Source organism: Opisthorchis viverrini, assembly GCF_000715545.1.
Source record: "Opisthorchis viverrini unplaced genomic scaffold opera_v5_1, whole genome shotgun sequence".
NCBI classification, from domain to species: domain Eukaryota; kingdom Metazoa; phylum Platyhelminthes; class Trematoda; order Opisthorchiida; family Opisthorchiidae; genus Opisthorchis; species Opisthorchis viverrini.
The window spans coordinates 9,387,154-9,412,546 of NW_008751657.1; the positions used below are offsets into that span (position 1 = coordinate 9,387,154).

Here is a 25,393-nt window from a genome sequence, read left to right on the forward strand (position 1 = left end):
ACAGTGTTTATCTTGGTAAACGACAATTGGACAGAAGTTAGAAATGACCGAGCAACTGCAGCTTGTGCTGCATATTTCTGGCGCCTGAAGTTACTGTTTCGTAACTAAATACGCGCTTTCTAATTACCTCGTCGAATGTGTGTAATAACGGCACCACTTCTGCTATACTGATGGTCGGAAGCCTCAAGACACAGATCATCTGCCGCATAGGCCATCAATTTGTCGAAATATAGGTAGCTCGGGTATGTTTACTGGTGGTTGATCAGATGGCAGCTGACCCTTTCGCCGAACTTGGCAATTGGCTTGCAAAAACTACATAAACGCAGCTAAGCACGGAGGAAGCACCCATTCAACTGCGCACTGACGATGTCTCTTCGACTGGGGACGAAACGTTTGCAAGCCAATTGCAACCCTTGATACCCAGTGATATACCTTTTTGTGCCACAAGTGATGCAAGTTAGCAAGCGCGATTCGTGTCCTCAAGACTCTTGCGCTGCATCAGACGCGTCAGGGCTAATACGACCAGTGACGTATTTAAAATCCTCTACAGCCCCCTAGAGCTTTTCCTTGAATTGATAGATGCATGCTGAGAAACTGCACATCCTGAAGCATGACTTTGCAATTTGAAGGTGCAAGACGCGTGCCGAAATATGGTACGATGGTAGTAAGTTTAATCAACAGAGCTTTTTTCGGCGTTCTTCAAAGATGAAGACGATGTGTCCGTACTGCAGATCGACAAGGTTCTCATTAACAACGACCTGAACACCGGAGTTTTGAAGGTCATCCAGCGTTTACCTCATTATTTCATCGATGATGTTCATTAACAACGAATTGAACACCGGAGTTTTGAAGGTCATCTAGCGTTTACCTCATTATTTCATCGATGATGAAGGTGAACAAGAGTGGGGAGAATGGATATCCTTGCCGGACACCCGTTTTTGTGGGAAAGCTTTTACAGGTCGTCACACCCGCACGTACTGAAGCATGTGAATATAGGGACCAGACTGTCTACAAACTTCTGGGATGTATCGTGTTTAGCAAGTGTGGTTAAGAGTACCGACCCATCGACAGAATCGAAGGTACTTTTGAAAACTTGAACACCAGTATTATGGGTCGTCTATACATATGACGTCGCTCTAGGGCGTGAAGGTGTGCTAAACGCAGCCTCTATCCTGGTTGATCTTCACAAGTGAAGGACTTGCATACCACCGTAAGAGAACCGATGATGCCAGAATCTTTGTTACCACGGGAGTCAAACTGGCACCCCTTTTGCTACATTCATGGTGAACAACCGTTTTGAAGATGGACACTATTTTACACTCGTACCCGTTATCTGAGACTGTCTTCTCCAAGCCAGATGCAAATAAGCTAAACACAATGGCTGAAGACTTCAGGTGAAATGTCGTCAGGGTCAGAAGCACAGTGACGCTTGAGTAGAGATATACACGGACACTTCTGAGGCTGGAGGCTCCGTATTCACAGTCCACGTTTTTGTTGAAGGTCGGCAGTCCTGGTCGGAGGTAGCAGGTCACCAACTGAAGTACGATCCAAATATTCCCCTTTGCTTGATATCAGCGAGCCACTAGGGTGATATGGATCAGTGGTTAGAGCGCGAATTTACTGACCGGAAGGTCCGTTCGAATCCGACCTCTGCCTCTCGACTACCCCTGTCTAGGCTTGGGGAACCTGGCAGTATCCCAACCCTTGAGCTTCCTTCTGGTGACATGACAGTTGGACACTGAAAGGGTGTTACAGCTGAACGATTATACATATTTTCCTGGGAAGTCTATTTGATATTCCATTGGAAAACAGGTGTCGTCAGCTGGACTCTTAGTACCTCCCCCTGAGAATAGTTGGCCTTATAAGGCTGCGGAGACCACAAACATGTCACGCTGCTCGAATTTTTGTTCGCGGTCGGTCAAAAATTCTTACATCACACCGAATATGTAGTGGCCACTATCAAGCGGTTTTCATACCCCCATTAATTTCTTCCTGTGCTCTACCGTCACTCAAGCTGTCGAATGGGTTCATATAAAGGTGTGCTGTAGTGAAGCTTTCTTCAAATGGCGAATGGTTTAGTGCTCGGACAGTGACGGAGAGTTTCGGGCCCTCGTAGCTTCATGAGGTATGCTAGTAATCGTTTCGGACAAGAACGGTTGTACAATGTACCTCGGTTTTTATGCATAGCTTGGCCTCTTATGCAGGATTACGTATCGCTTAGAGATTTTCTCTATTTAATTACACCCTTCATTCTTTTCTTTTCAGCTGTAAATAACTTAGTTACCGCGTTGATTGTTAGGACCGGTTTCCTTTCTTTCATTTTGATTCTACGTATTTGAAACCGATTGATGCCGAAAGATTTGCTCGCAGTTCTACGTGAGGTACAAGCTTTCTGTATCTGTGTTTACCTACAATACTTCCAAAGGATGATACTATACCCCCGGGTGGTAATGGGTTCAGACCGGCAGAGATCCCAGAAACAGATACTGGCTTGGATGAGTTCTTCAAGGAAGTAAGTCTCCTCGAATTCCTTCTAATGTGCTTGCCACTGTTAGGTTGAAGGCATCCGTGAATCTATAGACAGAATCCAGAATATCATCAGTCAGCTACACATCAAGCATACTGAAGTTCTAGCCGCTCCTCAGCAGAATGAACGTAAGTGCCGGTTCACCGGGTTCGGTAATCCTCAGTGTGCGACAATTGTTCGCCTCGTTATCTCTATTCGTTAATTTAATGTTGATTTTGCCCTATCCCGTTAATTGCTACTGACTATGGATCGTTTTCGAAACTTTTCGACGACATGGATAAGTTAGCTCAGAACTAGAACCTGGATGCTTTTGAGCGATCTCTGGTGGTTAATTTTCTTCCCCACATTTCTGACTCTATTTTCAGGTAAGCACTCCACCCACTCGTCTCATGTGCATGTTTCCGTTTGCTCCGAATCACGAGATTTTCAATCACATGGTTTGGCACAAATGGTTCTAGTTTATCTGTCTCGCTTAGGAAATCAGCAAGCTATCTTAATGTGACGGACAGGGAATCTAGGAGATAATTTTTCAGCAGGTCTTTCAGATGTTCACTATTACGACCTTGAGACATATAATCAGGAATGGGTTAACCTGAAGTGTGGGGAAAACGTCTGTTTAATGCACATCTTTATTCATACCTTTATTAATGCGGAATTGAAACCGATCAGAAACTCATTTCAGCTCACAACAGCCTGTCTGCATGGGGCTCTGCTGCTGCCCTGATATCGTGAATTACTACTATCTGCTGTCAACCTTAGGTCACTGCTTTCTAGTGGGTCGTATTAGTGATAGTGCGCTTGATGTCTGGTTTGGTGATTGGATGAATACAAAACGGATCTCCACTTGTTTCGAAACTTTTATTTTTACTGGATTGGTCCTCAGTAGAGACTCCCATGGTGAGAAGGGAAATTCGACCTCTTCTGAGGACCGGTCCCTCTTCGGAAACTGCTTTCTATCGGCCTCGTCTGATTTTGTCGCAGTCTAAGTGGGGCCTGTTCTTTATTTGATCTTCTTTTACCCCGAAAGTCGAAATAAAATTAGCTTGCCATACTTCTAACTGGTTGTGTGGATTAATGATTAGTTTACTGTACCGAATCACATTCCGTGATATTGCTTCGGAAAACAAAATACAGCTGTTTCAGCTGTTTCACGAGCAGGGCAAAGCTAAAAATATCCTTATCGATTGTAGTGGATTCACACCTAACGTCAGGACTTTTTCGAACAGACTGCTTACTATGATGTGGCCAGTTGGTATTTTGGTTTCAAATATTGTGACGCACGTTCTGTAACGACGAGCCTCGTGTGGACGGAGTAGATGACCTCGTTTTCGTGAGTTTGAGGAGACAAAATGAATACGGAATCTTTAAATCAACGTCTTTTCATGCTCCTCGATCCTTCAAATTTGCGTGACCGAGATAGCATTAAGCTTTCATTGATAATCTCACATCCGTATACTGTATTCACTTCGATTAATGTTGCCATTGTTTGGCGCTTTGGCGTTTAAAGTCCGAGCAAAGTAGCAGTAGTTCCATCTTATATGATAAGGTACGGTGACTGAACGAACAGACGACCAGTTATCTGAACACATACCACTTGCGATCCGGTGGCTGTTGATCTGTTCGCCGAGCTTGGCGCACTGGAGATGTCTCCTCGGATGGTGACGAAACGTTTGCAAATCAATTGCCAAGCTCGGCGAACAGATCAACAACCACTTGATCAATTACCATCTAGTGCACCCGAGCTACCGATTTTCCAACACTGCCAACAACTGTGATCCGTTAGGAAGTACTCTAGACGTGGCATGCTTCCTAAGCGACCAGATAATTCCCCGTCAGATCAGTATAACGATGGAATGGGAGAATGACGAAACTGCTGCATTCGGGCTTACGAGCATTTGGATTAGGACCTACATAGTAAACTTATATTCACACAAGTATTATCCCGTCAACGAGAAGTCGGGTATTATCGAAATATGATGGTTTGCATTATGGTAGAGGTTGTCTGTGTGACCTCGGAGTCTCCCATACCATCTCCGTCAGGGAATAGAGGTCAGATAAACAGTCTCCTGACCTTCCAGGTTAAGGGTTGTAACATACGTGGTGATATCCTCTCTAAATGTTCTGTCAATCTGGTAGTTTCATGCCAATCACTGATGCCTTGTGACCAGACTTTTGAGTCCCTCTGCCTAGGGTTGAGGTCTCCGACAGTATCTCCGCCATGGTAAAACAATGAACTGTACGAATACCACTAGTTCACACCACGTTAGCGGCTGCGTGGTGCCGTCAACTGAATCGCTCTTCTCACTGCATACAGCAGGGCGGGTAATGGAAAATCGGATGATGCTGACACTTCCCTCTCCTTGCTTCATTTAACGATCACCCTTCTTAGATCTGTGATATATGTATCTGGCTTGCATCCAAAGGAAAGACCAATACCTCTGCTCACTTCTGCCGCTTTGCATCTTTCCTGCTATTGTCCCCCGTCTTTGTAGCGATTTTAAACATGGAACCTTCGAAGCAAATTATCCAGCAAGTTGATGCTGTGTGCACTGTTCACGCTATCGATACGTGTTCGCTCCGTTTTCGAAACTCGGATACAAGGTCCGTGTGCAGTACTGGAGCCTATAAAACCTTCGTTATCTAGATGTTGCCATCTACGATCTTGAGGCTATTCTGAATCTGCTGCGATCAACTCTCGAACAGAAGCTTTACTCGACAGGATCCCCATAAACATCCGCCTTTGCGCTCTTCGTTTGTCAAATTCCATCAAGACCCGCACTAGCCGAAATAATACCCGTTCTCTGTCCATAGTTTGCGTGTACTTTTGTCGAAAACTGATCACTTTCCTATCCAGCACGAGTAGTTTACATACAGTCGCTGTCAACGGTTATCTGAATGACAATTAGATCGTCTTGGTTCATCAAAGGAACAAATTCGTGACTTTTTCAGCTCAGGCCCAAGACGTAATGGCAGTAGTGGTAGTCTCAGTAGTGCTAGATTCAAACTCCATAGACGACGTTGCGCTACATGGCTCCCTCTTTTATAGACAACTGCGGAGCCCAGTTAGCCACATTGCGATTAGCACATAGATCCGACAACCTGTTTTCGTGTTTGGACCACTCCCATCGATTCCGATCATGCTCTCTTCCGGTGTGAATCATGTTTCCTGGGGAGGCCGACGTGACAACTTCCCTGTTTATCTGTAGAGCAACCCTGTAATCCACAGCGTAGTTTATGCGAAGCTTTGAGAACCGCATCCTCAGGTGACGTCAGTCTTAAGTGGGACGTGATACGCACCGTGATCTTTACGGAAGGAAATTTAGCGTGGGGTCGTTCTGGCCCACCAAGTAAGCAGTGAATTTCGGAACGGTTACCCTCCCCCTGAATGCGCGACTTTTTGTATCTTTGAAAGTTGAGTACGGTTCAGTCAAAAAGTCTATAGACGTCAGCTCGTTCATAGTCTGCTTACAGATGGGAAAAGCCAGATGACTCCAAAAGTGGAGGAAGCTAGTGCAGCTATAAATATCCGGATTCTCCCCGATAAGCGAAACTGATGGTCAAGATAATATTGGAAATTTGTTTGTAACAAGGGAGCCAGCGTCTTGATTGCTGGACTGAATAGTTCAGACAACACTTTAGTTGACCCTCTTCTTTCGTACCTTACTTGAGGCGTAGTCCCTCAGTTTCTGAACTACTGGTGTAGCTTTCTGTTGTGAAGCGCCATCGAGCCGCTGTGCCGGATGACCCGTACCGATGTTGTCTTAAGACGAAGATGTGTGTTTCGACGAGGTGGGAGTGCACGGACCGTATCTTCACATTATCTCAAGTGAATGAATAGCGTCACATGTATCGCCGACCAACTGCGGCGTATTAACTTGATTCCAAAGGAACCTTCGATTTTATGACTGGATAGGCTCGCCCTTCCGTATATGCTTGGTAAGCTGTAAATTCCATCGGCGTTTGTCAATATTCGCCATGTAACTAGTTCACATACGTCTGGTCATGTTTCGCTTTACAACGAGCTATCCGAAAGTTACCGCACAGCTAGTGGAGCTTGCCAGGGATTTCCCCTGTCTCACCATTTATGTCGATGACACCATCTGTGATTTTGCTGTGGAATAAGTTGCGAAAATACATTTGAAGAAAGCTTGACAGACTTGGATAGCGCGAATGAGATATTTCTCTTATCTATCACGCGTCTGTACAGACTATCATAAATAAAGTCTTGGAGATGATATCCTGTATCGGCATGCAGTTAGCACCTTTAAAGCGCAAGGATCTACTGCAAGACTCTCCAATCCATTTTAACACTTTGAGACCCCAGAATGAGGAGCTTGAGTTTGTTAGTCGGTCTATTTATCTCAGATGCACTGCGATAGATGAAGTCAGTATGCATATTGTTAGGGCACGAGTAATATTTGTCATCTTGCATCACCTTGGGCGTTGCATGTAAGTATCATGGGTTAAAAGGCCGTGTGTACAGAACTACGATGAAAACATCCCAACTCTATGCCTCTGATACTTGACCTCTTCGACCCGAAGAACTCAAACATCTTCAAACATGTGATCTGTGCAGACATTAACTGGCTGCAGCATATGAGTAACAAAACGGTCCTTAATGAAGTACTAGGTTATGAGTCGGATCCAATCGAGCGGCACATGAATCTTATCAGGTTTAGGTGACTGGGTGGCCTACTACGTATGCCCGATCCTTATCTACCAACTTGTTTTCCACTACAAACCCATATTGACGAAACGTTCGCGTAACTAGCAACGTGAAATAAAAATGGCTACTGTCAAGTTGAGCGCTGTGGCATATTCCCAGGTTGGGTCGATGCGACTACTTTTGCGCGTGGTAGGAACCCTACAGGATACGGCATGCAGTAGGTTACAATGGGGCGCTTGCTACCACTTTCTAGCCTGACTTTCCAGCTAACGATTATTTGTCGTTGTGTGCTGCGCTTGTGTTGGGTGTGGTTTGCAAAGAACATAGGATGAATTTCGTCGATGGCATCTTGATCCAACACGATACTCAGGTGTCTTACCTCAATACGTTTGGAAGCTGGTGGGACCTAGCTTCCTATCGTTCTCTATAGGGGCATGAGTCCCCACTTTTCCCTTCCTTTTTCACACTACTGTGACCTTCCATGGTCGTATTCAAGTTTCTACGACTATTGTATTGTCCGTGATAATGATAATGACTCACATACATCAGTAATTCTGGATGAGGATCTGGTGGAGTCATCAAGCAAAGACACTGAATGCGGTAGCAGCAGGCGTTCACGTAACGTGCTTCAAACACAATTTAGAGAGTTCCCACCACCAATACTGTGTAAATATCAGGCTTCATTCATTCATTCATTCATTCATTCATTCATTCATTCATTCATTCATTCATTCATTCATTCATTCATTCATTCATTCATTCATTCATTCATTCATTCATCCATTCATTCATTCATTCATTCATTCACTCATCCATCCATCCATCCATCCATTGTCGTCCATTCATCCATTCACTCATTCAAGATTTTGTTTCTTCACTGCGACGCGGAAATTCATTTTTGGTTGCTATCCATTGTTGCGCATAATTCCGTTGGCTCGTTAGAAGCGACTGCTGTCCCATCATCGTCCCAGTAACCGGTCGAAACTGGGTTTTCGCTGGTTGTTTTTCACTTATCCCATTCCGGGTACGACAGTTTGAAATCTTTTAGAGGCTCACGATTCTTTTTCAGGTTTTTACCTCCAAATCCGCTTCCCAGGTTTCGAGGGACTCCGATGCCATATCTCAACTTCATGAAATCACTCTAATTAGTCCATCTGTTTGGTCTTCACTCTGTAACGACTTCACTAGGTTTACCAACTGCTACTGGTGCTCAAGTGTATCAACTTGAAGACAAGTGTACTTAACCACACACTATTTTTTGTCAGCATATGGTATCTATGTCTAGGTGTAACTGCTTTGTCCTCGTATGAGCTAGACACTTGTTTCCTTTTCATGTGTTGGATATGAATACGAATTGTCTATTTGTATAGACATGTCCGTCTACTTGCGCTTGAATTAAGAAGTTCAGGTCGAGTGCATAGTCATTTTCACACCACTCGTTTTGTTGTTTCAAATCCTGGTTGATTGCTTCGTCGATTAGATTTCCCTTATACCGACATTATCGTTTTGATTCTCACTCTCTTTACAAAGGAACCAAACAGGAGATTGAAGAACTCACAGATACCGTAAAAAACAGTGCAGGTCAAGTGCGACTAAAGCTAAAACGTAAGTTTCTGTTTATTTTTATCTACCGATGATAGTGATTTGTTCTTGTACGTCAGCCTCATTGACCTATCTGACGTTGAATTAACTGGTGCGAGCCTCATGTAGTATTCTGTTCTACGAATACCTGTTCGTAATCAACGGCTTCGTGAGTGCGGTTTAACACTTGGTCCCTGCATTCATCTGAATAATACACGCAAAGCACCAGTTCACTTTTGTACTGTCTCAGTCATTTGGTTTGATTCAGGTCTCTGTTTCCTATTCTGGACTTGGCTGTCGCACTGCATTCAAAGTAGTCAGTCATCATGGAGGTGCTACTCTTGCAAGGAGAAACCGCAGGTGCACACACAGGCTTTAAACGTTCGCTTAGTCCGTCCACCAGACCAGTGACTTCGTAACTACCTCGATTCCGCACGCTGATCTTGGGGAAGCTGTTGTTGCTTGAACTTTTTGCATTTGTCCAATAAGACTAAGGGATTTTATCCGATTTTGTTCTAAACTCCCATTTAGCTTGTCATCCTTTTCATCGTACGTGTCTCACTTCCTGACCAAACGAATTTGGTCAGCTCAGTTACATAGAAACACCGAATTGCTTATGAGCAGTTGGATTGTCGAAAAAATCATTCATTATCGGCGAAATACGCTGATTTGCAAACGAGGTTTGCGTAACTCCAGTGAGTGGGACTGCAGTGAGTCCCCAATGAATCCCTCGTTTATGTTTTTAAACCGAATGGGCTGCACAAAGATCGCCTCATGTTACAGCTGATGTGATATGGAAGTGTATTTCCTTGACACAAAGGATAACATAAACGAGAGATTTAGCTGGAAATCAGTTGAGTGGCCGTCAACACCGATTCAGCGTGCGAATTCGCCTATTTCACCATTTGCGTGGAATTTGGTGTTCAAGTAGAACGTGAGACCGAAAACTACGCTTATCTGATGTGCCCCAAGAAGTGTGAAACCGGTAGTGGGCTGTCGAAGAGTCTGCAGCAGCGTTATACGTAATATGTTGTATCAAGAAGTCGTCCATATATTGTTCAATCAGCAACGAAAGTTACAGTGCTTTGTTCATCTATTGCTCATGCCAAATTATCGTCTAACATGTCCAATTCAGAGTAGCACAAGGGAATATTTGGCCCACCTATGACTTGGTAGAGATATATGAAAGCGACTACGAAAGGTCTACGTACTGTCTTTATGACTCGTTTTCCAGAAGGATGTTCGCGTTATCCCCATTTGTGTGATTGGAGACGCTGCAATTTATCGCTGCTGACAATAATTCACCGACTGCCAGTTTCTACCCAGACTATCTGAATGAGTGTCTGAAGGTGTAGGTGCCTCGGAATGGTTGTGGTAGGCTAACATGGTACCATTTCCCCATCCTCTTTTTATATTTTTCTCCACATTAAGGCTTTCAAGTAAAGCATAGTAGTTACCAGCTGATTTACGCACTATGGCCGGTGTGAGTTGATCGCTTGTCTATATAGACTAGGACTGACTGCCATGGACTGGGTTTAAATCCTTGTCTCACTGTATGGTTTGCGCTTGTTTCACTAGGATCCTCGCCACTGTAGTCTCCAGCTGGCGCATCATTGTGTGTTTGGCTTCATCTGGATTCGGTTTGTAAGTAGACTGTCTATACTCAAGGTGCGCGTATGAGTTCGCACCAGCACCACTGATAGACTAACATCAAATACACTGCTTGGATTCATCCGCTCCTCACTTGTGGTAAAAAGCAGTAACTTTCAGAACAATTCTTTTCCTTAAGTATGGCTGGTTTCGACAAGAGCATGAATGCGCTCCACATGTGTCGTGGTGTGTCATGCCAGAAGTTGTGCCATTGCTCGGTTACACGGTTCAGGCTTTGCGCAACCAAGTGAGACTTACAAGGCATTAGGAGAATGGTAGAGAACATTTGAGCATTATTGCATCCGTCGCTAGTGGATTCCGAGCGAGGGTTTTTACAAACTGATGAACTGTCGTTTACGCTACAGCCCCAGGTCACAAAGGTTGGATTCGACAGGTGATGTACCTTACGACCCCAGAAGTGCTAGATAAGAGGAACACAGCAGCATTACCTAGCCTATTTCTGTGCAAGTCGGTAACGTCTGGTAGAATGAACGCTTATTTCATTACCTTCACTCGGATCAAATGCGCGGAACCGTTTTTGTGATACCGTCTTCGTCTAGTATCAGTTAAATCCTACCGCCAAACAGGCTGATCAGCATATTTACTGAGACTTGTGTTCCACCCTTTTGCTACTTTGTGTACCAGCTAAAGCAAGTAGCAGTTGGTAACCACCGAGAGCGGTTTCGATTCTTGTTAATGGTCAGTATAATCGATGGCCCTTAATGTGGGATAACAGACGAATACAAACGAATACTTAGCTTAGATCTAGTGAATCCAGTGACCCTTACTAAAGCAACGACAGACTGACGCCTTAGCGAGATTGAAGGATACGCTTGTGGTGTTCTCTCACTGCTATTGATTGTTAATCAACTCCAGTCCGTTGCCCCTCTGTTTCACACTGGTGAAGTGAACATTGGCGAATATTCGTATTCGTAGCTCCTTTACGTTTACCAACTCTACACGCGTTATTTGTCTCCATGCTTTCACAGGTTGTTTATACTATTAGACCATCAGGATCCTTCACCATCTGTCACTTTTGGGTACGGTTGATGTTCATCTATCGCAAACGAGCGTTTGGCTCACATAAACTCAGTTTCTCGCAACAACCAGTTTAAGTTAAACTGTAATCAGACTCTTTACCACCAGAACACGTGCAGTCCATGTTCTGTAAGAATGGAATGATTGCTCGTTGTTTACCTAGCGAAGGCCATGATTTGGCTCTGAGGCCGTCCCACGTCTTGTTGAGTTGTATGAACCTATTAACTTTGCAGTAGACGGTAGTGGATGAATAGCTTTGACCCCATACACATTCCTACACGATGCATGTATTGATGTTCCAGGAAAATGAAACACTGTCTCGGTCATCGCCACGATGTTCCATGAACACTAAATTTTGTTTTCGTATACATTTATTTACCTATATGCCAGAGTTGGAACAAGCCATTCATGAACAGGAAGCCAAAGATCCCTCCGTGGCCACCGTCCGAGTGCGGAGAACACAGGTAAGCTCATTGAACGCCCAATTTACTGAACAATACTCGCGTTGTTATTTCTTTGGTTTGTTTGTACATCTTTTCATTCGCCTCGCTATCCTATCAGTGATATTTACTCCCAATGAGCGAGCTGTGGGAAGGTTTCCGGCCTTGTACAGTTGCTTGACATAGGGTCTGTCATACTTTGGTGTGATATAGCGAAGTTTCGCTCATCTGTCACTAGTAACGTAAATACTTAAATTGCTAGTACTTTAGATAGATAGATCATGGACAACTGTCGGCGCCGTGCAGCGCTGCAAGCGATCCATATACCTCCAGAAACATGCACAGTTTGGAGCTCAGATAATTAAAGGAGTTCACCGTTTCTCTGAATCATCAACTCAGTGCAAGGCGTCCTATGGGAATTAGGGTTATTTTCTGGAACCGAAATTTAACTGCAATGATATTTGCAGTAATGCGGCAGTTTCGAACAACCAAGATACCCTATCAAAATGGATTACTGGCCACTTGAGATGGTTGATTCGGAACTCACCCCATTCAAATTTCCTCACACAATTTAAAAAAAAGTAAGGGTTCATTAGGGCTGCTCTTTCTCATTGCCTAATTTACCAGAGCCTCAGCACTAGTTGTTTTCGGTGAGAGAACAAAACCCACACCGCTGAAACAAACTTGATCAATTTTGTCAATAAATGGATTGCAGTTACCAATTCATTTTCGTTTAAGTATTCAAGAGTAGGCGTTCGAATGAATAGTAGTTGAATGTACGTCAGATATTACATAGCATCTCTCATGAAGACCCACTTTGGCCGTTTTCCATTGGAAGCCCCTGAGTTTGGCACAGACGTTAAGCTTTTTAAACTGTCATTTGCCCCGCCACATCTGCTCCTTTGTCAAGAGGTTTTAAATACTCATTTGGTAGAAATTTTAGAATGTGTGGAGCTTGACAGGACATTGAGCACGCGCTTTTCAGTTACCCTTTTGTTTTGACTATTTTTCGAAACACATGGTAAATGTCGTGTTGACCTCTTAGCGTAGACTCACATTCACTTGCAAAGTCCATCGAAAGTCAAACAGGAGGTGTGTAACTCTGAGCCACCCGTTTGAGGCTTTTGACTTCAAGGGATTCCAGTTTGATGGATGTATTGACTGGCTGCCGACCCTGCCTATTGCTGTGGCTACGGAATCTGCCTCTTTTGGCCGTTCCGGTATTTTGGATTCACAGACCACTGTTGATTGACCATTTAAAAGGCTACTACTGCTATGTAGGCGTTGTAACTACTCATAAGATTGCTGGAAACTCTCTGACTGTTCACGACCGGTTTCGTCCTTGTTGGGGATTATCAAGAGGGGCAATCATCTAGTTTCCATCAACCTAATATTCTACTTGAATTGTTCGAAATTCGACTTAAGCACTCATCTGCAAACAAATTCAATTTTGATTGGAAACTCCCCTGGAATTCAGCTGAGTCCCTCGTTTATGGTGTTCTTCAACCGAATGTGCTGGACCGTAAGTGGGAGATTCAGCTGGGTTACAAGTGAGTCGAAACCAAATAGATGAGTGCATCTACTACCGTGTTTTTGGATCAGCAGGCAGAACTGGTCATGAGTACGTTAACATTCCTGTGGAGTTTGCTTTCGACACATTTACAGTTCAGCTACTGAATCTCCTGTTTTAGCACTCAACCATTACTCGGCGGTTTATGGACGTCATGGCCGCATACAATAAAGAGCAAACCGACTATCGTGATGCATGTAAAGCACAAATCAAGCTGAAACTGGAAATCGGTATGCCTGTTGCCGCTCTCCAGCCCTGTATTATTGTTGCTGCTGCCTCCCGCAAGGTGTTGCTCTGTTTGATTTGCGTGATTCTCGGCTAAATCCTTTTTTGTGTGCTCCGGGTTTGTTTAACGAAGTGCTTCACTTCCTCTCGCTTCTTTGCTCCCCCCCCCCAATTAAATTCACTGCTTGCTGGCCGTTTTTTCGTACAGCTTGTCAGTCTGTCCAAGCGGTTTACCGAAGTGATGAAATGTTTTTCCGCCATACAAGTTGATTATAAAGAACGCTGTAAAGCTCTACTCAAACGACAGTTAGAAGTTGGTAAGCTGCAGAGACAACTCCACACTTTATGTGTTTCCGGTTTCGTTGAGCGGTTCNGCATGCATAATACATATATGTGATCGTAGTGTGGTCAGTGTGGTTAGTCGACTTGCACACGAAGTGAATGGTGCTGTTTTATCGGGTCTGTGTCATTTTTTTTCCTGTATTTGCGTTTGTTACTAGAAGCTCCCTAGTTAGCTGGTTGTTATATGGTAAATAACTTACTATACTAGGAACTACGCAGATGTTTGCATACGTTTGTGTAGCACGGTTGTCTTGGTAGTCGTTGTGTGCCTTCCGGCGCACAATCATGTCTGATAGGTTCCATGCACTGCTAAAGTTGGTCACATTCTCCCCCACTTGGCTAACATAGTCACCATGCCTTAATTGCCGTGTTCAAGCGGCTTTCCAACTCACCATTTAGACTGATAATTTTTATGGAGTTTGACCAGAGAGTGTTAGCTACGGTTTTCAAGGCATAAGCTACTCATAGTCGAAAAAGCCTGTGGTGTTATGTTCTACACGCTAGCGTTAACTATACAAACAGCCAATAAATTACCAAATCGACGCATTGGATCTGCCGTACTTTCTTCGTTGTGATGCTATTATAATTGTGTACCACTCTGGTGTCTTGCTTGCCTTTCGGTTCGCGCACAAAAGCAGCTTGGTTCGCTTGACAGCAGCTTTTTCATCTCATAGGTCGTTAAGGCATGGAGCACTGGCGTCCTACTTGACACGGCCCATCGATTAAGGTAGACCCCTGAGAACAGCTACCGATTGGTTGTCGCTTATGAGCGGCGTGCGCCTTTTTATTAGTGAGGGTTCAAGCGGTCCACAGTGAGGTGTAAGGTAGGACAAGGCTGTCATTTTTATATCAGGCGGTACTCCTCCTATCCACCATTGCACCTTACAACGGCTCCCTCCACGATAGCTGTACACTGTGCTCACAAATGCCCGACCATTCGTCCTTCCGTAGTACGACCTAATTCGTCTGTTTTTTTTGTGGGAGGGCGATGGAAGCTTACAATGACCACATAAAATATGTGAAAACGGTACAAACTTTTCGTATTCTGGTTTTAACGGAGTTACCCCTGCTTTTATTAGCTTAATCAGTAAAACTCCAAACTACTTTGGGAAGAGATTGTTTTTTCATAACCTGTGATGATGTACCCAGCCTTTCGGGATATATTACTATCTCCTACTGACTACTGCCCATCGGTCTTGAACACCCTTTTTAGTTGTTTTATTAAGTAGATGACTATCACTCTTCTCAAGCGATTGATGCCATTTGTTTTCCCGATTCGTATCAAATGCGATTCCAAGTTCCTCGCCTCAGTGTGTATGCTTGTCCTCCCCATCATGAATATCTGTCCTCACCACAAAACGTTCAGCTTATAACATTTTCCATCTGCATGCTGTAGCTTTTGCCTTATTCGGGCTTGTTGCCGATCTCCCCAAACCATCGGGCCAATGTCTCGTCGAGTCAGCGTCAGATAAGTTTGCCTAGTCGGATTTTCCGCAGGCCAGCTGAGGTTCAAAGGTCACTCAAGTTTCTTCTGGACGCGGAGTTGTAGCTGATGAAGTTGGATTCTAAGCTCATCTACAGTTGATAGGAGTCTTAATCGTGCCAACCCGGTATACAACATCCAGGGCGTGCTCCTTGCTTATGATATAGATCATTCCAGCCAGATGTGTGTGTGATGCAGTCGCACTTGGCACTTGAGTTCGGTTTCTTCCAACCATTAGAAGCTATCCCATCCAATCTACCCTGATCCTCGACGAGCGAAACGGCCGCAGCTATATCCACTGTACGCCATGTATGCAGCCTTCACAACTGAGAATGATGGTGCTTGATTTGAATTGATCCAAACAATATGCCCGTCCTCACGTAAACCTATTTTCGGCTTGTGGAGACCTACACCAGACTGAACTACCGCCCCTCTGTACACCATTTATAATCGATGTGCTACACTACATGTTCTGGATGCAAACACGGTGGTTTAAGCCCTTGGTACATATTTTTCTAATATGAGCAGGATTTCCTTGCCTAGTGGTCATTCGGTGTCATACCACCCATCCTTCCGGCCTGGAAACGTGCTTATGAGCGGCGTGCGCCTTTTTATTAGTGAGGGTTTAAGCGGTCCACAGTGAGGTGTAAGGTAGGACAAGGCTGTCATTTTTATATAAGACGGTACTCCTATCCACCATTGCACCTTACAACGGCTCCCTCCACGATAGCTGTACACTGTCCTCACAAATGCCCGACCATTCGTCCTTCCGTAGTACGACCTAATTCGTCTGTTTTTTTGTGGGAGGGAGTATTGTAGTCTCTTGTTGCCTTGTTGTTCTTTGTCAACACAGCTAAAGCACAACCTTTAGGGAACTGTGGATAGTTCCCACTTCCAAATCATCTTGTGCATGTATCACTATGCTCAAGTGAACTGGGGCAACTGTTTCGGTCACCAGGAATGCAAACCACTCATCAGTTTTGCGGGCAAATGTGCTACCCGTAGCCCTCCGTTTCCTCGTCGTTGTGTCTTAGCCACTCATTATTTACCCCTAGTTCGATCCAGTTCGTTTTCCCGATTCGTATCAAATGCAAATCCAAGTTCCTCGCCTCAGTATGTGTGCTTGTCCTCCCCATCATGGATATCTGTCCTCACCACAAAACGTTCAGCTTATAACATTTTCCATCTGCATCCTGTAGCTTTTGCCTTATTCGGGCTTGTTGCTGATCTCCCCAAACCATCCGCCTTTCGGGTCGCGTCAGTGTTGTCATGTAAAATTTGTTGTATACGTAGTGCATTCAAGTCGAAATATTACCCATACCGTATATCCCCTTTTCGCGGTGCGATCATCGCCCTGGGTGCATTTCCATTCCGGATTTCTCATCACACTGGAGATCTCTTGCCGTGTTTCGCACAGCTTGATTTCATTTATGTTTTTGCACCTTTCACACTGGCGTTCTCCAATCTTTTGTATTTCACCTGAGTAACCTTGTCATGTCTTATCTTTTTTCTTCGTCAGCCGAATGTCCCAGAACAGACGAGGAACTCGAGCAGATGTTGGAATCAGACAATCCCCAGATTTTCACTCAGGGGGTATGTTTTCAATTTTATATTCACTGAGTGACTCATACTGTATTGCATCACTTCACTTTTCATACACTGGCATAGTTATTTCTGAAAAACGGTTGTCTTTAGTGCACCAGAAGGCACTCCGAACCTTCCCTTTTCCCGACGATATTTTTCACTGATCAGTCTGATGTGGGTAAACATCGTTCTGAGTCGAGTAGTCCATTTCACAGCATACTGTTTACCAGTGAATTTTCGCGGCTAGTGTTCAGCGCTATCGTTTAGTTTTTGTTGACAAAATTTAAGGCACCGGACTGTCAGCAGTATGCTTTGTCGCGGCAGCGGCGAACTTGAAGTATTCTTTTGAAGAGTTTGTGTCACTGCAAAAGAAATGTTGTCCTGGCTCCAGACTTGCAACCTGGAACGTGAGAACAGTATAGGCTAAGGAACGCAGTCAAATTCGAAATGTCTGAAAGGCGTTAGGTGCGAGGGCTATGCCTGTCGAGGCGACTTTACACAGAAGAAAGCCTCGAATGCAACCTTCGTCGGTGATTGCAGGTTGATTTTACTGCAGAAGGCTATACAGAGATGTGTAACTCAACGATGGAACAAATAAAATGAAAAATGAATCTCGTCGGCCTAATAGGTAGAGTACCTCTGTTGACTGAAGACTCTATCAAACATCCACAAATAAGCTTGTAGATTCAAACCTTGATCACCGCCTTTTCATGCTTAATGAACCTGCTTAACTTTGGTACCTCTGAACGGCTAGCGCTGATTCAAATTCAGTTGATACTGGAGTTTTCGGAGAATCCCATGCAAATACCTGTCCTAGCTTTTATTGTATGGCATCTCTGATCGCTGCATCAAGATGCTTGACCCTCAACGCTGCAGCAGCGTTTGGGGATTTTGAACTGTAGAGTTGCCGTGAAGACAAAAGCCAATGCAAGGCAGAATTGTTCCGAAAAATTTTCGACGGAAAATTCGCGATCTGTGAACTGGGGATTACGAACAGTAGAAGTTTGAAACTGTAACATGAAGGGTGAGATACAACTTTTAACCTTGTCAGCACATTTATCAATTTACCTTGATCAGCACTTGTAGCCCAACCATTTCGATTCAAGGCATCGGTGTGTGCGGCGGTCAGTGGTTCCAAAGTCTTCGCAGTGTCTTCACAGTACCAGTAGCTTGATTGCTGGATTTTTGTTTCCCGGTCGAATCTATGTTTTTGAAACAGCCTTTTGTACATCCTGTGATTCTATGTTGATCTAATTCAGCCAGTTGGCCAATTGCTTTCTCGGATACATCGCACCGTTTGTTTCATAACAAAAGCAGACTGATGCACAGGCGTTCCACGTGGCTTTTCGGGATAACTGCTGTTTTCCATGTTCTTTAGTCCCAACCGGAATTACTGCCTGTAAGGTATAGCAATTAGCCTATCGAGTGTTCCAGCCTAGGCTGTGGCAACGTGACAGTATTTCAGTCCCCATTCTCCCTTAAACTTGCATGGCAGCTGCGCTCCGAAAGGGTACCACCGTTCGACTATCATTACTTGTGTCATCTTTGCCAAACGATGAAAGCACCATCCGTTTATGTATCATTTGGTTGACTGATGGTTGTTCAGTCGTACAGCAAGCTATGGTTATTTGAGAACCCATGAATTCATTCCGCCATATGCCGTTATTGGAAACACGTAGGTCGCCATCGTCGCTAATCACCCCCCCCCTCATGCCGACACCGCTTGTGGCTATATTGTGGACAACCGGCAACTCCCCTCTAATCATCATCATTGATGACAACACCAGGAACACCTGTATTTCGTTTGAGCTCGAATGTCGCTTTGTCCAGTGTACAAGGTTTCACGGCGGTACATCTCTTTGCGTTACAAGCGTTCTTTTGATCTCTATGTGGAGACCAATTTTTTCACGCCTACCTTGTTGTGGGGTTAATCATTCTTTCTAAGCCGACGCCACCAATACGCTTTCTGCTGGAAAGATTGCGCTTTGCCAGCACATTTCATTTGGAAGGATGCTTGTTCGGTAATCCGCTTTTCTTTTCACAGATTCTCATGGACACACAACAGGCCCGACAGAACGCCGCTGATATCGAGGCTCGTCACGAGGACATCCTAAAGCTAGAGAAAAGCATCCGAGAACTTCACGAGCTGTTCATAGACTTGGCTGCTCTTGTCGATTCACAAGTAAGGAAGCAGTTTCACTTGTGGTAACATCCCAGAGACTCTCTTTGATGTTCTTTAGCTGAAGTGGAATGGGCTCTCCAGGAGAATGATATACTTCCTGATCTATTTTGTGATGACTATTTTTTAGGATTTAAACTTTGGTGGGATCTCCGTAATCCGAAGGAAGTTGTGTTAGTTGTCGAGAAATACACTCATTTGCAAATCAATTTGGTTTCAAGTAGGTCATAAGGTTGACGGAAACTCGGGGACTGCGCCTACCTGATGAGCCCCAAGAAGGGCGAAACCGGTCGTTGGCTGTTGAAGAGTTTTCAACAACCTTGTGAGTAGTTTCCTCTATGAAAATATACTGCGATATCTCGAATATCGTGCCAACTGAAAAATGAGGCGGCCTGTGTGCAGCACTTTTAGTTGTAGAATATCATAAACGAGAGATTCAGTTGAGTCTCTCGTTAAAACCAAATTGATTTGCAAATGAGTGTATTTCTCGACAACTAACACAAATTCCTTCGGATTACGGAGATCCCACCAAAGTTTAAATCCTAAAAAATAGTCATCACAAAATAGATCAGGAAGTATATCATTCTCCTGGAGAGCCCATTCCACTTCAGCTAAAGAACATCAAAGAGAGTCTCTGGGATGTTACCACAAGTGAAACTGCTTCCTTACTTGTGAATCGACAAGAGCAGCCAAGTCTATGAACAGCTCGTGAAGTTCTCGGATGCTTTTCTCTAGCTTTAGGATGTCCTCGTGACGAGCCTCGATATCAGCGGCGTTCTGTCGGGCCTGTTGTGTGTCCATGAGAATCTGTGAAAATTAGTCGTATTCAAGTAGCCTGTGATTTCATCATTCATCTGCCGTTTGACTCCGTTCCGAGTACTAGCCTCTCATGGCTTGAAATGAAATTGTTTTTTTGGAAGCTCCACTGCTACCAAAATTCTTATCTAGGAAAATGGAAGTGGTAAGAATAAGAAATGGTCGGAAGGGATCTAGTGCCATCACAATTATTCTGAAATACCTACATCTGGAAATGCCCAGTTAGACGCTCTGGAATCCATAAATATTCGGAAGTAACGCCAATACACTTAGAGTTACATAGGCTCCAGAAATATGCTTGAATTGGACTTGAATCTGCACTCAACGAATGCATCGCTTTGTGTTTTTCTGAGAATGACTTAGCTCAAAATTCGAACAAAGTGTAGATGGTTAGGTCCGTGTAGCGAACTGATTAAACCATTCAGGTTGGCTTATGTGGATTGATTTGAAAGTGGAAAACGAACAAATTGCCGTTTTCAGCTACTGTTCTATGTCTGTTATTCCTTCCGTAGATGAGGAACCATGAGGAAACGAGTCTTTTGGCCGCTACCGCGGTTCGCCCTTTTCTGTGATGTATTTTACATCAAGTTATGAATTATGGGAACGATTCTGTGGCCTATCCTTTAGGCGATCTCTCTCTCTCTGACTATTGCTGCAATTCACCTCTCCTACTATCCAATAAAACAACTTTCAGCTCTGATATCCTATTCAGTTTCTTCCTTTTCTGTGGTTCCTTTTTGAACCGCACTGCCTCATCGATTTCTTCTTTATTTACCTCAGAGTGAGCTTTTGGATCGGATAGAATACAATGTTGATGCAACCCAAGATCACATCACAGGCGCCGTGATAGCAACAAAAAAGGCGAAAGAATACCAGAAAAAGTCGCGGAAGGTAATTTATCTGTCGCGTCCTAATAATGTACTGTAAAACTTAATGGGCTTTGTTCTACTAAGCGACGTGATGCATCGTGTTTCGTTCGTTTCATCTCACCGACAGCCATAGTATATTTGAACGAGATATTTTCCTCAGGTCCCCTCTCCCTCTGCTGTGCTCGATGCAGTTGCTATGATTGTTAACAAAGCTTGTTTTCTAGTATGATAGGTGATTTTAGAATGATGTCCGGTGGACTGTCGTCACGCCATACAGTATCTCTTCTCTGAAGTTCACGGAGTGGGATACCCTGCTCTCTTCTGGTGACGTCAACTTTATGGGGAAAGGGAGTACAGCAAATAGTAGCTGGTGATAGGATGCTTTCTCAACGTTATTTTGATGGTCCCCTGTTTTGGTCACCGCTTTATTGTAACGCACTCTCCATTCGTTGGTGCTGTTTTTTTTCGTTGTGTGCATTTTTCGTTGTTTTTGCATTCTTGCGTGACCGTCTTTTTACTTTCGGTTGTCGCAGTATAGAATGGCAACATTTTACGTGAAAGCAAAGGATCGGCTCTGTTCAATAGTTTCCAGTGTTGATCAGTTATACCTTACCTGGTTTTGGTTGGTTGAATGGCAAATTCCAGTGCGGTTGTTTGCAAATTACACTAAATTGGCCTATTACACTGGGTGGATTGCTTTTGTTGTGTACCACGAAGCCTGTCTGTGACCGTTTTGATTCCGTTCGAGTGTTTGCTGTCCCTCCATGAAGAGCTTTACCTTTTATTCTTATAGACGCCAACCGTAAACTCGCATTGACCATTTAACCATGTTAGTGAACTCACCACACATCCTAGGCAACTATCTTGTACTTCGTAGTCGTTCCACACCATTAACTTGCATCCCAATAGTTGAGATTTAGCGGCAGTCGAGGTTGTCTTTGCCTGCAAAACGTAGTCTTCAACATGGAGGTATCCGTGACATACTGGAAGTGTCTAACTTGACCTTCGTACGACAGCTAATTACGCCTATCTATCCTCATTCGTGACTCCCGTAGCCGACCTGCGGTTGAGACGTTGCAAAATACGATCACCCTGGCAATAACTTCCGTCTTGTGCTCGTGTTTCGTACTGTTGGTTAACAACACCTTCCCTATAGACCAATCTCTACCTCAAACATGCACTCAGTCCCGATTACGAATTCGGCTCTCCAGAATAATTTCGATGCCAGCGTTGTTGATTACAGCGAGCGGAAATGCACAGACAGCACTGTACTGGCACGCCTATACCTTGGTTAGCCTCTTCAGTCTTGCTTTCTATCCACACAGTACTTTTCTGAATCACTTGACATGGTTGTTCGTTCGGTGTTGTTACCGTCAGTGCTGAAGTGGAGTTTCTGTTCAGCTGTCTTATACGTTTTAACCGATTCTGACATCTGTGGACACTAGTCTCGTGGAATGTTCTGTGGTCGCCCTGTAGTGTATATGGGGAAACATCATTGACGAATACGTCCATTCATGGTACAAGGTTAGGCTCTTTGTTTCAATTTAACTTCGTTGCAGATTTGTTATGGTGAGGGTGGTTGTGCGCACCTCACTGAAGCACGATTTTGTGGTCATTGGACAAATGTTTAGGGGCAGTCTCGTGCTTCGACAGCTAATGTGATGTGCTTCCCTGTTTTAGTTGCGGCACACAGTCGGCACTTTTTGAGACTGTTTTGGGATATTCAATGTGTAATGAAGAATATTACTGCTTTTGTCGGTGTTTCTATTCCGATCTCCGCAAGTACGGCTGTTTATTGCCAAGTGCACGTTCTTCAGTCGCGTTCACATTCACACAAGTCCGAGTTCCGTCTGTAAATAGTAATCTTGGAATGAGGTATAAGTGACCGTTTTCAAACCCATTTCTGCCAGTTTTTTCTCGAATTTCAGCCTGGTGTTGATTTCGTTTTCTAGCAGTGTATCCAAACATTTACCACGCGTGTGGAACTGTGGGAACTACGTGACCAGAACGGTTTTTCTGTGTTTTGCAGTGTCAAGTATTTGCTGCGAGAAACCAAATGTATGCGACTCATGTGCTCAGCCAAGCTTGGTTAAGCTTCCAGCACTTGACTTAACCGAAGCTTTGCTTGTGTGTGCTACAGTATGCAAAGTTAAATCTCAGCGAACAAGGCATCATGGATCTCATATGTGCTCCACCACATCACCAGAGAAGGTCAGTGTCACATTTGTAAGACACCGCAACGAAGACTGAAAACAAGCCGGTCAGTGACCGATGTGATCCGAATTAATTCCATCTTAATCGAATATACAAACGATGGGCTGATGGTTTTGATGTTGTCGGGTGTAGTGTGTGTCTTCTCTTCACTTGTCTTTGATGATGAATATCATGGTAAAGTTGGATGTAACATAATACTCGTAAGGCTGTCAACCTCTTTGTATATCGGCATCGTAAAAGAACTCGGTTATTTTTCAATTGGTACACTCGGTGAGGAACGTTATTAACAGAAAGTCCACTGGTTTCACCTTAATATCATCGCAGCTAGCGCATGCTTTACCATTGCCTAATTTTGAAACGGCCTAATCAGGCAAGTACACGTAAATAATTTGAAGTTTATCAGATAGAGCGGAATTAAAGCACAACTCGTCCGTAAAACGGGTCAGAAAAACATCATACAAGCGAGAACAACCTATGATGGAGTATCTGGTAGAATCTAGTCCAGGCATCTCTTACTATTTCACGTAATACATCTAGTAACAAAGTTAGGTTTGCTGATAGTATAAAGTGACTGGAATTTCAATCAATGATCCATTCTTCAGAAGAGCGTCTATGTTTTAAGACCTGAAAAACATAGCGCAACCGATTTCCCTTGCTTGAAGTCATTGTCAGCGCGCAACACATTAGTGCCTCGCACTCTAGTCGAGCACCTGCAAAGTGTAAAATGCTACTGCAAGACTGGGTGGGATCGAACCCTAGCCTCATGCTTGCGGATGAACCGATTGAGGTAGCAGACAAATGTGTTTACCTGGGCAGCTGTATCAGTCCCGGTAGTCTCGCGAAAGATGATATTTTCATCCGGATTGAGAAGGCCAGGGCAGTTTTTGTGAATCTGCGTTACCTGTGGCGTAGGCGTGACATCAGCTTGTCCGTCAAGGGTCGAGTTTACAATACTGTGGTGCGCTCCATATTATTATACGAAACGGAAACCTGGTCGCTGAGAACGCGCGCCGAGGACGTCAAAAGAATCTCGATGTTTGACCATCGATGTTTTCGGAGCATTGCCCGAATCTGGCGGGAACACCGGATCAGCAGTGCTGGAGTTCGCTGAATGGTATTTGTAGAAATAACTCACCCTCGATAGATGAACTGATCGGACTCCATAGGTGGCGCTGGCTTGGCCACGTGCTGCGTATGCCAGTCGACCGACTTCCTCGAAGGTCTCTTTTCGCACAACCACATGAAGGTTGGAAGAGAGCCAGAGGCGGTCAAATGATGACTTGGCAGCGAAGCCACTACCAGCAAGCTCAGCTGCGCCTCTCGTTGCCGTCTTCCTGGATGGGGACCCCGAGACGGGCCATATCAGTGGTTAGAGACATTGTCAGACATGGCCAAGTCGCGCACTCAATGGTGCTTATGCACCCAAACTATTGCCTTCAATGCATAGCTCCCTTCCCAATATGCTTACTTAACAGTCCACCTACAGTGCTGTATTCATGCACTAATTTATCAGCTCCCGCCTGCAATGCGCGGCTACCTGTTCCACCTCCGCGAGTCATCCGTGAACGAAACTGTGGCAGCTTCAACCACTGTACGACAAGCACGCGGTTCTTACAGCCGACAGTGATGATGGTGCTGATGAATACATGTGACCAGCTGCCTTGTTTCACACTCATGCGTCGTAACATAGATTTCCCCGGACTGCTATTTTCCATCAATATTCTGGAGATAGGGTTCATCTAACCTGGAGTTAGCTCATATTCCATGAACCCTGTTGCCGGACAATTGATTATAAATCAATGGATGTTTGTGTACCGGCCAGATTGTATAGTTTTCTGACCCCTGAAACTTCACTTTTCTTCGAGTACCCATGACGCCAAAACGTTGGAATTATCGTTATCTTCTCCACACATGTTTGTTGTGTGTAAAGTGCACATGATAATAATGGCATTACCATAGCGTGTAAGGAAATTGGAGCGAAGCAATTGGAGTCAACCGATTCTCAGCTCGGCTAAAGTTCGTACAAGTAGAAAGCCAACTGCTCCTCCATCTGTTTGTTTGTAGATGATTCAGTTAACTGGAAAAAAGTATGTTCAATATACAGCGCAAAACGGTTCTTCAAAGTTGCCTATGTGAACGGGCTAGTTTGTGAAATCGTCACGTCACGTCATCGTCATCGACAGCATAGCATCAGTGTTCAACGCCGATG

The 25,393-nt window shown here is 44.3% G+C and overlaps 1 protein-coding gene across 1 annotated transcript in view; it reads left to right on the plus strand.

Moving 5' to 3' along the window:
- Window positions 1-883: 883 nt before the first annotated feature.
- The window catches only part of T265_00165 (hypothetical protein), a gene marked incomplete at both ends in the record, with an annotated part of 51,011 nt that continues 26,501 nt past the window's right edge, over window positions 884-25,393 (plus strand). The window contains 10 exons of the mRNA XM_009163822.1: window positions 884-958; window positions 1,587-1,730; window positions 2,426-2,512; window positions 2,556-2,655; window positions 8,724-8,798; window positions 11,853-11,926; window positions 13,594-13,702; window positions 17,042-17,115; window positions 19,151-19,288; window positions 20,882-20,992. Of these exons, the coding sequence (XP_009162086.1) occupies window positions 884-958; window positions 1,587-1,730; window positions 2,426-2,512; window positions 2,556-2,655; window positions 8,724-8,798; window positions 11,853-11,926; window positions 13,594-13,702; window positions 17,042-17,115; window positions 19,151-19,288; window positions 20,882-20,992 (987 nt within the window). The remainder of the gene's footprint in view (window positions 959-1,586; window positions 1,731-2,425; window positions 2,513-2,555; window positions 2,656-8,723; window positions 8,799-11,852; window positions 11,927-13,593; window positions 13,703-17,041; window positions 17,116-19,150; window positions 19,289-20,881; window positions 20,993-25,393) is intronic.